A 13,749-nucleotide genomic window follows, 5' to 3' on the forward strand; every position below is an offset into this window, starting at 1 on the left:
AAACTACCATAAATAGCGCTTTACAATATACTGTTAAATATTCTGGATTGATTACAGGAGAGACAGATTTTCCTCTGGGAAGGAGTCATTGTAATCCTCTCTATAAACCAAAGGCTTGATATGTCTCCAGCCTATTTCAGTCAGTTTTTCGGAACGTCTCACTGTCTTAATTTATTCCTTATTTATTCTCTTTAGACTTTGAAAAATGATTAACTTGAGAGATAAAAATGAATAAAATGTAATGTTTTATTAAATTCTACTTTACTAACAATGAAACATTACTTACTCTTTTTTTCCAGTTACGTCCCTTGGCTCATATTTGGAACACGTTTTGGGCCACACCTGGATTGTGCAACAAGCTTTCTGTCATATTCAAAGGGCCAGGCTGGGGACCAGGCAAACCTAGACTTGGTCTTCCTGAGGAAATCCCAGTGGTAAATAGAACATGCGCAGGCTTTCAGTTTTCTGTAATTTAATTGGACCTCGTAATGCTACTGGATCAATGTTAAAAACTCTACACATGTTATTTTAAATTAGCAAATTAGCAGTCATAAAGCATAGGGGAAGATGAAATGGGAGCAGGAACTGAAGGAAATGAATGTTTTAGCTGTGTTTTTTTCATATTATTTGAAGGAAAAGAATATATATTTTTATTTACCTTTGCATTATTCATTTCCTAAAGAGATTTTCAAAATTGTTCTATAAAGCATGGTAATTTCTCTTTTTCTTTTAGCTGTGAACATATGCGCATGCACACACAGAGTTGCACTCTGTCTCACAGTAGGTGGTACATAAATTTGATAGCAGGTTATCTTTGTGCTGTTATCTGTGCCCCTTAACCTTTTTTGTGTTTGGAAATACAAAGAATACTAAAGAATAATGGGCTGGAGCAGGTCAATGTTGAAGGCTATTATCTGTTTTGTTTCATACAGATCACTGGAAAAGAAGTTCCCTTCGATCCACATGTACCAGCTTTTCTTAATTGCTATGCAGTTGTACATTTTGCTGTAATAGTGGACTTGTATACTGAACTTCTTGGTACTGTGACTGTAAGTATGAACCAGCATCTCATGATATAAGTAATATGACACACAACGTATTTAAATAATAAGGCAGTGAGTAGAGTCTCTACAGGCTGACTTACATCTTACTTAAGCTATTATAACAACTAGATTCTGTAAAAAGAATCAAAATAAATGTCTAAATTTATAATATTCAATATTTTCTATTGTTTATTAAACAATATTTAATCATCATATTAATTAAGCAATTAAATGAAAATAATAAATATTCCATAGAAGACCTATGTGTCTGCTTTAGGTTTTAGGACCTCATGAAGGAAAAATGCATCTCAAGCTTGAAACTACTTAAGTTTAAAGATGTCGCAGTTGATTGTATTGTTAGATGTCAATAATGCTAAAACTTTAGAAGGAAGACTATAAAGATCTTGGGGTGCTTGCAGGTGGGAAGCTCAGTGTCAACATGAGTTCAGAGGATCACAGGCTCGGGGCAAATTCTTCTTCCAGTCTTGAACACACAATAACATTGATAGAGATACTGCAAGGAGGGTCATGTGTTTACCACCTTGGGCTGACGAGATCTCCCGGGTAGTATCATGTACTCCCTCCACGTATACCTGGAGGTCTCTGAAGGTGAACTATGAGGCCATCTCTACATACAAGAAGACATTAACTGTTTCCATGGCTTCACATCCTCCTTACTTCCAACCTCCATTTCATTCTTCCTTCCTTGACAACTCTTTCTACTTAACTCAAGCTAAAATCTTCTGGTTATTAAGCATAATTTTAATGCATATAATCTTCCTACGAATCAGTCCAAGGCCTAACAAAACAGCACAAAAGTCTATCAATTTGATAAAATGTCCTTTGGCCTTCTTAGACCCTTTCTAAGACCTCCTTGGTTAAAGAGCATTCTTGTTCTTTTGTTTGTGTCACCCACATTGCCACAAGCCTGCTGCCAGGGTTCCAAGCCCCCCTGGGTTCTTCAGCCTTTGCTTGCCTCTGGAATTGCCTCATCCCAGCATGTTTGCCTGGTGATCTCTGGCCATTGACTGGTGGTGGTTACTGTCCCCCCATAACCAACAGGTCTGAATCCAGCCAAGGGACAGATTTCTAAAAATAAGTGTCTTGTTCGTATCTGATGGTGATCATCTGTGAAGGATTCCGAAGGACTATAAAGCCATTTCAAAGCTGTTAGAAACCTTGTCCAAACGTTAATGTTTTGGTCTTTACACTCATTCCTCTTACATTCCAGGGCAAGAAGGGCAGGGAAGGGACTGCAATAATTTCTTGGGATATGTGGCTACATACACAAGCTGCTACAGCTCTGGGTTTTTTTTTTTAACTTCTGTGTTTAGATGTGTTCTGAATAGTACATCAGACCAGTAGAAAGATGCAATTTTTCAGAAAAGTTTAGAGAGTAAGTATTTTATACTGCATTCCCTGTATAATGTAAAATCTACCTCAGGCATACACTTCTGACTAATATTAAGTTATTCTCCACATTCTGTTCACCTCTATAAATGGTCACATTGCAACTGCAGGGAATTCAGAGATTACTAAACTATCTGAGGCTTAATCTAGTCTAAGAAATTTCTGAGGACAGGAAATTAAGCCAAAGGTAAGTTTAAATACGTCCAATGTATAAAATATACACAGAATACATGACTGCCAGTGTTAGAATACAATAAAAGAATATTGAGAAAAGCCTCTGCAAGACTTTCTGGATATGCCTCTAGATTCCTACATACCAGCAGCCAGTCATATTTGTATAGGGATCAAACTGTGGATTTTCGTTTATTTGGGTTATTTGTCTTTTACTTCGTTACTATTGCTTTTAGCAACATGAAGTAAGGGATCTGCTCATGATTTTTCTCCTTTTTTGCCTTTTTCTGGTCCTGGAAGGAAATATAGATGGTCCAAATTATTTTCTCTGCTACCTGCAGCTCTGTAGAATAAGCAATAAGGAAGCACCCAGATGATCCTTAAATTATTGGAGTCATGGAGGAAACATCCTCAAGATCCACCGTTTATGAACATATTGTAGAAAAACAATTAGAAAATTCTCTGCATAAAACTGTAGGGTAATAAGGTAGTAAGGATAAGAAGGAGAGCACAGGGGACTAGAAGCACCTCATCTCGGGACATAAACCTTCAGCGTGGGTGTAGAAAGTGCTGGTTCCAAGGCAGAGTTCCAGCGTTGCTCTTCAGTACAGCAGGGAAGCTGTCATGAGAAGGAAGCTTGTGTATGAATAACTTTACTTGGCAAAAATCTTTCTTCAATATCAGTTTTCCACTACACTGAGTTATGAAATGTCGATGGATGCAACTGGAACGTTCTGTCTGCCTATGAATTATGTCATAGCCATGGCATAACTCCATAAATGGAGAAAGCTAACTGTTTTCCTCATTTTTAGGTATAAGTTCCATTTCATAATAGCTAAAAGACACAGCACACAGCTATTACATTTCTCAAGTGATTACAGTTGCTCAGTGTTTGGTCTCATGCCCTGTAGAAGTGTTAAATTTCTCTGTACATAAAGAGCAACCATATACCTTCTGAATGACCTACATTTAACTTATGAAAAGAGCAAAACAAGAAAGAACAAATACATATTTTCCACAGGAGAAGGCATACAGTGTTTATTTTCTGTACAGTGATCTGCACTACATCCAGAGAATAAAAATTATTTCTGAGCTCTCCACATCTAGATCCGACCCAAAGCTCATTGAAGAAATGGGATTTGGATCAGTCCCAGAGAGAGTGCTAAGAGTATAAAACTGCAGTACATTAAAAGCAAAACTCTCATAGCTCCAGAACTGCATGTATCACATAAATCAAAGTGAAGTGTACCTTAAACATATTTTGCAGTGTCTTTTTTATTGCTGACAGATACTGTAACATTTACAGTGTTTATAAAGCTATGAATGGGCAAGCAGTTTCAATTAGGCAAAAAGTAGAAAGATGGATCTCTTGAAAGTTGAGAACACAATTAATGTATCCATACAGCAGGACATCACCAAGTACTTACTGTATATGGAACATTGCTAAGAATTTACACTTAAGACTTCTAAGATAAAATAAATTCATACAAAGACACCTAACAATGCAAATTTCGTAGCACTGTATTAGCATTCTTCATTTGAATGTCAGAAGTGTCTTTATATATCAAAGCACAGCATCTGTTAACTTATGAAACGTGCTGACATTGTCCTTCAGAGTTCTTTTGAAACAAGGAGCACATCAAGATGAGAAAATGCATCCATGTCAGTTTTCAAAAGTCATAAAAAAATCTGATTTTTATGGAATATAAAAGTTATGTTTGGAATATTTCAATGTTCATCTGAATATATGTTTGGAATAACATATTTCCTTTATTGAAATTAGGTTTTTTTTCATTACTAAAAAAAACCCCAAAAATAAAACTGTGGGATTCTGTTAATTGCAAACCCATGTAAACATCTTCCAAAATTCTGTAACATCCCCACACTTCTTTTTTTTTAAGGCTGCAAGGTTGTTTTAAAGCTTTCAATTAAATCAAAATCCAACAGAAATATTTTCTGTTTGGTCGTAGCCAATAACCACATTACAAAGTTGTGGCTGACTTGTAATTGGTGAACCTGCTGTGGTCCCACAGGCATCTCTGTTTATAGAAATAATCCAGTATATAAATGCTCATTTATTTTATACAGATACATCCATGCATATTACATTTAAGTGAAAGAAGGACACTAGCACTAATGAAGGTGTAAAAGGCACATTCTTTTCACAGTGCAACTTGCACTGTGCAGATTTAATATATGATGTTTAGTTTAGTGACATAACCCACTGACTATTTTGTTGATTTTGGTAGAGTAATGCCTAGAAAACAGATGCCTCAGCTGCCAGCATCCACTTCATAGCGTGATACATGTTTGAAAGTAAATAAAGGAGTCAAGGCAGCATGTAACTGTGCCACTGGAGCTGTATAAAATTAGGGACGCAAACAAATAATGTTAAAGTTTATGCTACATGGCTTGATCTCTGAGAGCTTTTATTCCCAAATGGCATAATGGTGTATTTCACCACAGATTTCTTCGCAGTCCTTGAGGGAATGCATTTTTTTTTTAATGTGTATGTGAATGTGATGCATGTATGTACACTGAAGGGTAGTTTACATAGTCGTGCCATTCATTGGTGTGGATCTGTTGATTTTGCAATTGACTGTGATCTGCAGGTTGCGCTTTAGAGTCCTCCAGTACTTCTTGTTTTGGGCCTCAGAAGATATTGGACCGCAAGAAGTTAGTGTTCAAAGTGTTGTGGTTAAGTGTTCTCTCTCCACTTTCTCCGCAGAGAAAGCCTAAGTTAATAACAGGCTGTTAGGCACAGCAGTAAAGGTACTTAAAGGAAGATAGAATTAATCAGCACCTCAGTTTTCTGAAACTGGAATCGCATGGAAATCCATATGCCCAGCACTTTAGACTGGTTGTCTAACGCTGCCCTGCTCAGAAACACCGTGAGGGCAGAAACGTGTGGTGAGATCATGCAGCTCCTTTAAATTAGAAATTGGAGACACCCTCATTCATTCATAGCAAGTACTGCTGGATCCTCCCTGAAGACAAATATTAATGCTTGTTGTCTCGAAACCATTGCAAGTTCATTCATTTTCCATAAAGTGTGATTTTAGCCATTAACTGTAATTTGGCAATTCCATTAATTGCTTCACATTTGGATTTGATGTTCAGTTCCCTGTCCTGCCTACGGGGGGATACAAAACCTTACATTGCTTTTCTCAGAATCGTGCCCTGCCACTGTGGGAGCATTTTTAAGGCAGCCTGTAGAAGTTAGTGCATTGCACTGGGAAAATAAAGCAAAATCAGACCCACCTGGCTAGAAAGGTTTAAAAAAAGGTGTGATCTCCAACTTAAAATTGAGGACAATGTCTAAGAAGGAAAGTCTTGGATACTAGTCCTAGTTCCCTGGAAAACTCCTTTATTTGTCAAGTAATGATCATTGAAAAATATATCATAGCATTTCTGAGAAATGTATGTGTGAGTGCCCTTATGCCTGTGCCAGATTATCTTTTCCTTTGCTCACTTCTTGAATTTTTGTATGACCCACTTTCCACAAGAAGCTGGATTGGGAACTGAACTAACTATGGCTAGATGGGCAGTTTAAGAACTACTGATTTTATTGAACTTAAATAGAATCTGTGCCTGACATTTATAAAGAAAAATCTCAGTTGAAAAAATGTATTACTTCAAAACAAATTGCTTCATATTAACAATGGAAAGTCATTTAAATTTAAGATAGTTGTGAGAATTTTGGATTCTAGAAACTGAAATTTTCAAAAAGAGTGCACTCAATTTAATCTTTTGTTAACAAAATTTAAAACTTGTATCTGGAATTTTCAGAAGTATTCTAAGTGATACAAACCCTCATAAAGGATTTAAACCCCTTAGAGTATTTTTTGCTTTCTTGACTTAAGTGAGATCTCAACACGTAACTCCTATATTAAGTTCCCCCAGAGTTAAATATCTAACTCAATAGTCTGTCTCCTGTGATAGCTGATAGCAGACGCCTAAGGTAAAAGTGTAAGAAAAGTGTTAAGAATATTCTTTCTTGGGGCCTACATATAATTAAATTATGATGGTTATCATCAGTCTGAGGTTTTGTAAGTTTATAATAAGGAGGGACGGAGCAGATTGGAAAGTCAGCAATGCAATAATGATTTTGATCTCTCCTGGTGTAAATCCGCAGAGCGGCTTGACAGGTGTCACTCGTGAGCAGGGTGATCTGGCTTGTAAACCAGCGAGGCTGCTCGCTCCTTGCTGGGATTGCGTTTTCTTTGTTCAATAACTGTTTGGTAAGGATATCTAAGTAGGTGTTTGTGATTCTTTTGTAAACCGACAGAAAGCGGCTCAGTCTAAGTGTGTGGTTTGATGTGTTTCGCACACACGGGCGCTTTAAGTTCACGCAGCTGTAAAACTTGAGAATATCCTCCTGGGGCCTCCCCCGCTCACAGACACCTTAGATCTCCTCAAGGGGTAGGGGCCACCACTGAAGGAAGGTGGGCACGTCACTGAGTGGAATTTATTGAAATCAGGGCAGACGTTCAGAGATTTTTATTTTTTCCAATGCTTTAAAACTTAAATGCAAGATGCTGTTCTAATGAAGCTGAATGGATTCCTATAACTCAGCCAGATCCACTACAATTGTTTTTGGTTTTTGGTTTGTTTTATTTTTTAATGAAAAAACAAAGGCTTTTCAAAGCTAATATTTGAAAGGAAGTCAGGGAGGGGACAAGAAAACTGATTAAATATTTGATTTCCAAAGGCAGCTATGAAGAATACAAAAATATTTAATAAATGAAGAGAAAAAAATCAAACTTAACAATGAAAATAATTTCTGTTTTCCTGAGATTTATTTATATCATTTCAATCTAAATTTTAAAGACATAAATCCTCATGCTGCTATACATCTACTTACTAACACACATGTTAATGTTTAAAAGATTTTAAGTCTAATTAAATTAATGGTATAAGTTGAAAAGTTTTGCTGAATTTGGAAGCAAATTTGAAGTTGTCATGAAGTGACAACATTAATTTTGTTTCTTCTTGAATATGGTCATATTGTCATGTCATGTGAATTCTTATTCTCACTAATGTATTGGGTTTGGTATCCGTTGGGATTCGTAGGTGACTATTGTAAAGATCTGGTAACCTAAGATGAATGAAAAGAACAGAGCTTCTGGGATTTTTATCTAGAAATATTTTTTTGTGCTGTTGGGTAAAGGCATAAGGAAAGCAAGTAACTTCAGGCAAATATATAGTGCAGAAGGGAATATCTTAAACATTATTTTGGAAATACAGCATTAAAGAAACAACTGTAAAGGTGGTTACTCCAGATAAGTGTGCTATCCAGAGCAGATATTATTGTTCTAAAATTTAAAGCAACTTATGACTTTAAAAGCAGACACATCACTGAGGAAGCTTAAGCTACTTTTCTCTTCAGAAAATTAACACAAATTAATTCTTTGTCTGCTTCATAACAGATGTTGTCACAGGGAACTGTTCTCCTGAGAATTTGCTTTATCATTCTCTCCGTAACTTCTTTTGGACTTCTTATGGAGAACAGGTAAGATACAAACAACTTTTTTCTTCTTCTCTCATTCTACATTATTTGTCATTATATGGGAATCTCAAATGTTTCAGCAATTATGTTGATAAAGAAATATTGATACCTTCGGACACACATGTTGCTGTCTGTTGAACAGAAAATAATACATGAGTGGCCTGCACCTGAATCCAGGAGTGTTCCCATAGCAGTTAGTGGCTATATTTATATTGTCCCTTGCAGAAAAGTTACAAGATGGCTTATTTGTGTCACTCTCTGTGCTTACATTTATTTGGTCCCCATCTCTGGACCTGGAATGCTGGCAAACCAGTGAGACCTGCCGGCTGTCCCAAGGCTGTTAAAGCTCAGACAGCGACCGTATGGTGTCAGTCCTGTGTATCGTATCATAGAATCATATCATAGAATCACCAGGTTGGAAGAGACCCACCGGATCATTGAGTCCGACCATAGTGTAGGATGCTGTAGGTGTCAGATATAGTGATGGTTTATGAAAAGAAAACGGTCTAGCTCAGAGTAGACACAAAATATTGTGAAGGATGGTATAGACTAAATTAAATCAAATCAGTGTGGATTCAGCTCAAACTGGATCTTGAATACACCAGCCCAATGAGACACACACTATGGAAGCAGTTCGTACAGGCACCATGAACCTACAGAACAGTAACTAGCAGCTACAGTGTCTTACAAAGAAGATATTTGCCCTGCCAGAGCAGAAATGTGGAATAGAAGCTTCCTTTGAGATTGAAGTCTAGTTCTGCTTTGCACCTGCTGTTCATTATGTTTTCACAAAGGAAAACCTTTCACTTGTATGGACTGAGCATTTTATTTCAAGATGGTGAAAAATTTGTCCATATGCCATAGATGTGTATAACTTACAGAGTTAATAGTGTGAATTTGTGAAAAATTACAGAAATAGAACGATGAAAAGATTCTGATCTACTCATGTAGCAATTTTTAGAATTTTGCTGTTGAATTTTTTGAGATCAAAGGACAATAGCGGCATATAGAGCTGCATTTTGGAGAGCTCATAAACAGCTTGTGAATATATATATTCTGCCCCTCAGCAAATTCAGTGTTATAAGTCTATGTAAGGTGTGTACTATAAAACCTTAACTGTACAGTTAAGAAAGATGACATGGTTTAAGTGCAGGACATCACCGTCTATTTCTACGTTATCTTTTTCACTGAAGTTAAGAAAGAAGAAATTATGGACATTAATCTGAATTACTTTCCATTTCTAGACCCAAAGCAGGAATTTTGGAAATCATCCGCTGCTTGGTCTTCATAGGTGTGTACAAACTTGGGTATTTCAGGAGTCAGTTTTTTTCCATGGGCTATGCATATGAGGTAAGACGTTTGTTTTGAAATGCATGTGCTGATGACTCTGAATTTTTTATCTTTTTAGAAAAAGTATAAACACTAAACATCTATTTGCAGGGTACTCTTAACTAGGAAAAGTAGTTGATATAAACTGAAAATGATTGTGTTTGGCTCACTAGAAGATGACAATTATCAGAACTACTGCATGGGAGGGAGGCCTTTTGCATGAAAGCTAGAGGGAAAATACAGAAGAAATGAGAGAGAATTGGGGGAGCAGTGAGAGAGAAGAGCAAAGGAAAAAAAGGAGTGAACCTTTCCCATTTTGCCATTAAATTAGCTCAGGTGAGTGTGAAGAAAAGCAGCTAACGATTGCAATTATAGAAGGAGGAGCAATCCTGCCCTCTGGCTCCAGCCTTTTACTCCCACCACCCATCTAATTGGGTTTGCCAGCTTGTCTGCCTTATGCAGCTGAAGATTTCTCTTCAGATAAGTGATGCAACTTATTGTAAGGCAAGAAAAGTTCCTGATGCTGAGGCTCAGGAAAAGCTGAAGTAGGGTGAAGCTACAGGTTTGTAAGAAAGAAGGATTTCTGCTTTTGCTAAAGCTACAATCTCAAGATTGCAGTTAATTCTGTCCACAGTCTAGTAAGTACAGCATTGGATCTATTCATGCTTTGAAACTGCGTGTTACCAGCCTTGGTTCCCTATGAAAATCATGTTATTTTTCTGATTACTTAGATATTTCTCTCTCTGCTGTTGTATTTGCAGTCCTTCCAAGATGTATTCCTGGGGGATCCTTTCCTTGTCCAAACAAGACAATAATCTGAAGTTATCAGAGTTTGAAAAGTGACCTTTTTTTTCTTGTGGGAGGTAGAACCGTGCATTCTCAACAAGCATTTTCTGTTCCTTGTGCTGTTTGCATTTCCTATGGAAGTTTAGGTGAAAGAAGCAGGAAGGGTTTTGTCTGTGATTTGGAGTTTGTTCTTAAGACAAAAATTATGAAGTTTTAAGATATTTTTAGATCTTTATCAAATTGTTTCTTGGGTGCGACAATTGAGAAACCTTGATGATAGGGGCAGAGATATACTTGACTGGTTATAGACAGTAAACTGAGGATTTAATTTGTGTCTGCTTGGGGAGCCGTGCTGCCACATCCTATACTAGTTAGTTTTCTTTAGGCTGATTACTTCATGCCTGTGTAATGTGATGATCATGTTTATTACTAAAGCCAAATCGTTTTCTGTCACACTAGGCCTGGAGTCTCCTAACTACCTGGAGGTAGGAGAAAGCATTGCTTGTGTGTTCAGTTATGTGACAGTTCAGCAGGCACGATATGTGAAAATAAATCTGTGATGATGGTTCACCTCTTCAAAGTGTTTCCATCCAACTGCTCCGGTTTGGCATCAGCCAGCATATTCCATGAGCTGATTTTGGTCAAGCACTGGCTGTTATTTGACAGTCGTACTAATGAGGAGCAAGTAGAAATGAGAGCCATTGACGTCTTGTTGGAACTTGCCTTAAATATTTTCACCAACTGTTGTAGTGGCTGCAACTCAGTACTGAGAAAGACTTTTAAAGACTTTTAAAGGGACTAGGAACGAGGAAAAGCTGGAGGAGGGAATACAGATGTCTGTCTTGATTTGCTTGTTTATCTTTTACCTTTGTTTAAGCTAAGGCATTATATCTGAAAGTAAATCTCTTTACTCAGACTCCTCCTGCCCTGCAACTTCCTGAGCTGCCTGGCATTGGCAGACATCTATTAGTTTACAGATAGGAAGGACAAAAATCTAGGACAACTTTTGTTAGGGAAAAGAAAGAAAAAGAGAGGTTCTGTACATGTGTGATATTTTGTGTGATATTTTAAATTAATAACTTGGTTTAGGCATGTGGTGCATTAGAAATGTAACTAACTTTGGAAGATACATGAAGTCTTGTACTGTAGCGTATAATTCAGCTCTTAACTAATGAAGGCAGAAATTAACTTTGCTGTGTTCAAGTTGTTTGTTCACTCCTTCAGGGCATCTATACTTGTATGATGCAGCTGTTCCAAACACTTTTTGAGACAGTATTCTCTACCAAATGGACTGCTTCTCTGATCTTTGATTCAGTTCTGGTATTTCTTATGAGTGTATCAGCTAATTTGTCTGGATAAAATATATAATATCTCTTTATTAAAGAAATGATTTGCATTCCACAGCAGTCCCTCTTAATGTGATCTATTACCACACTACTTATTTCTCCTTTCATCATATGCAGGCTTGCTGTTACCTCACTTGTTTCTTAGTGTAATTTACCATCACTGGAATACTGACTTAAGAGTACTGACTTTAAGCAAACACTTACTCATAAGAACTTATTGCCACATCAACGATAGTTTTCTACTTTGTCGTGTTTTTCCTTGATCACGTGTGCCACATTTCAAAGAGCAGTATATCCAATATTTGGTTTCCGCTAAGGTGAAAGTCCCATGCCCTGTGCTATGATTTATGACCTCAGCATTTATGTAGCCTCTGTGCCCTGACTAGGTTGGCTAGTGTATTTTAAATGTATTTTAGAAATTAAGCTGGAGATGGAAGGAAATTCTACTGCCTTGTGATAAAAAGTCTTGTCAACACACATGGAATTTAACAAACATGAGTTGTAATCTGTATTTTCCATGTTAGCTTCATTTGGAAAAGTCCACTATACTGTGCAGTGTAGCCCAGAGACTGGACTTTTAATATTCTTGACAACTGCCCAAAGGGGAATAATGTCCCTTAGAAAAAGTCACAGTAAAAACTAGCAGTAGATTAAGTTAGTTTCCACTGTGGTGTGACAGCAGAGTCATTACTGATTTTAGACTTAGCCAGTTTGAGAGTCAGCTTCACCACCATCAACTAAAGAGGATGATGTATAGTTCCAGATGCTCTGGCCAATTGACCGCAAAATTGCTGTGCATTTCTGGCAGAGCAGCCAAGATGGAGCTTTTAAAATCTCCACTCCCTGAGCTCAACACCCTCCCCCTCTCCTTAAAAGCTGCTCATTATTCTTTTTCTGCCCACTGATCATAGCAAAAGAAAAACTTCTGGAATCAATTAGAAGTGTCTGCACTTGATGAGATTTGCACGTGAGTTCGGAATTGCGAGGCTTTGATAGTGTCAGCCAACAGCTGCAGTTTCAGGTGGTAAAATGGAGGAAGGAATTTTCCAGGGTTTATTTACAATCATAAAATAAAACAAAAATCAAGACAAGTTGGAAACCATCTAATGTGTCATTAAAATGAAGTCTGAATTGGCTTATATATTTATTTTGTCTGAAAAAGTAAACTGGTGGTTTATTATCAGGATCTTTTCAATTACCTTGTAATTATTAGGCCATATAGAGTGGTTGTAATAGAATGCAAGCTACAGTCTGCTTGCTATAGTTTTAACTATTACTTTTGTCACTTTAATTGCTTGACAAGACAAGGAGGTAGTCACACTTAATAGAAATCAGCAGCATGCAGTCAAAGATGAAGCAAAGGTGGTACTCTAAAGATAGAAAATACATATAAATGTATACTATCGGAAATCCTCTGTTTTGTTCTGTCAGCACCCACATTGATAGTTGTAAATTTTATTTTCTGACCCTTCTTAGACCAAAGCAGTTAGTGATTGGCTTGTATCGGTACACATTGTTTGCATTTTAAAGATAATGACCGTGACAAATGAAATTATTAAACTTCAGTTATGCATCTGACGGTGTCTTTGTAAAAAATGAAACTGAGCCTTTTCACACATGTTGTTAGTGGTTTGCACTGCAGACTGGTTTGATTCCTAAGTCAAAGCATAGTTTTCCTGAAAGCCAGTAATGCTACAAACCCCATCAAACTGCATTCTTTTCTACATCATAACAACATATGGATAATAATAGAAATCTCCATACCAGTGAATTGCTTCACCAATATTAATCCCTGGTGACAACTGAGATACTCCACAATGGGCTGATGTTTCTCTCTGTAATTGCCATTCCAGTACTAGAGTATTAACTGACTTTTTTTTTTTTGTTAATGCACAAGTGCATATATATGTTTCAGATCTGGATTTCTTCTGCAGAGGTAGTACTGCTTGGAAAACTTATCTGTAGAGTAATTACCTCCCTTTAACGATCTTAAAAAAACTACTTTAAGTGAAAGAGTACTAGAAGAATGACTTTTTTGCCGTGTTAGTCATCTATGTAAGCCCAGAGGCAAGTCTGCATCACAACACACGCAGCACTGGCATACGTGAGGGTGAGAGGCAGGGACACAGACCCAATGCCATATGGATTCTGTAAG

The 13,749-nt window shown here is 37.1% G+C and overlaps 1 protein-coding gene across 1 annotated transcript in view; it reads left to right on the forward strand.

Moving 5' to 3' along the window:
- AGMO (alkylglycerol monooxygenase) overlaps positions 1 to 13,749 on the forward strand; it is a 165,967-nt gene that overhangs the window by 89,040 nt on the left and 63,178 nt on the right. The window contains exons 9-12 of the mRNA XM_069860355.1: positions 300 to 434; positions 933 to 1,049; positions 8,054 to 8,136; positions 9,378 to 9,483. Coding sequence (XP_069716456.1) covers positions 300 to 434; positions 933 to 1,049; positions 8,054 to 8,136; positions 9,378 to 9,483 — 441 coding nt within the window. The remainder of the gene's footprint in view (positions 1 to 299; positions 435 to 932; positions 1,050 to 8,053; positions 8,137 to 9,377; positions 9,484 to 13,749) is intronic.

The sequence above is a fragment of the Phaenicophaeus curvirostris genome, chromosome 6 (genome assembly GCF_032191515.1).
Source record: "Phaenicophaeus curvirostris isolate KB17595 chromosome 6, BPBGC_Pcur_1.0, whole genome shotgun sequence".
Taxonomy (NCBI): domain Eukaryota; kingdom Metazoa; phylum Chordata; class Aves; order Cuculiformes; family Cuculidae; genus Phaenicophaeus; species Phaenicophaeus curvirostris.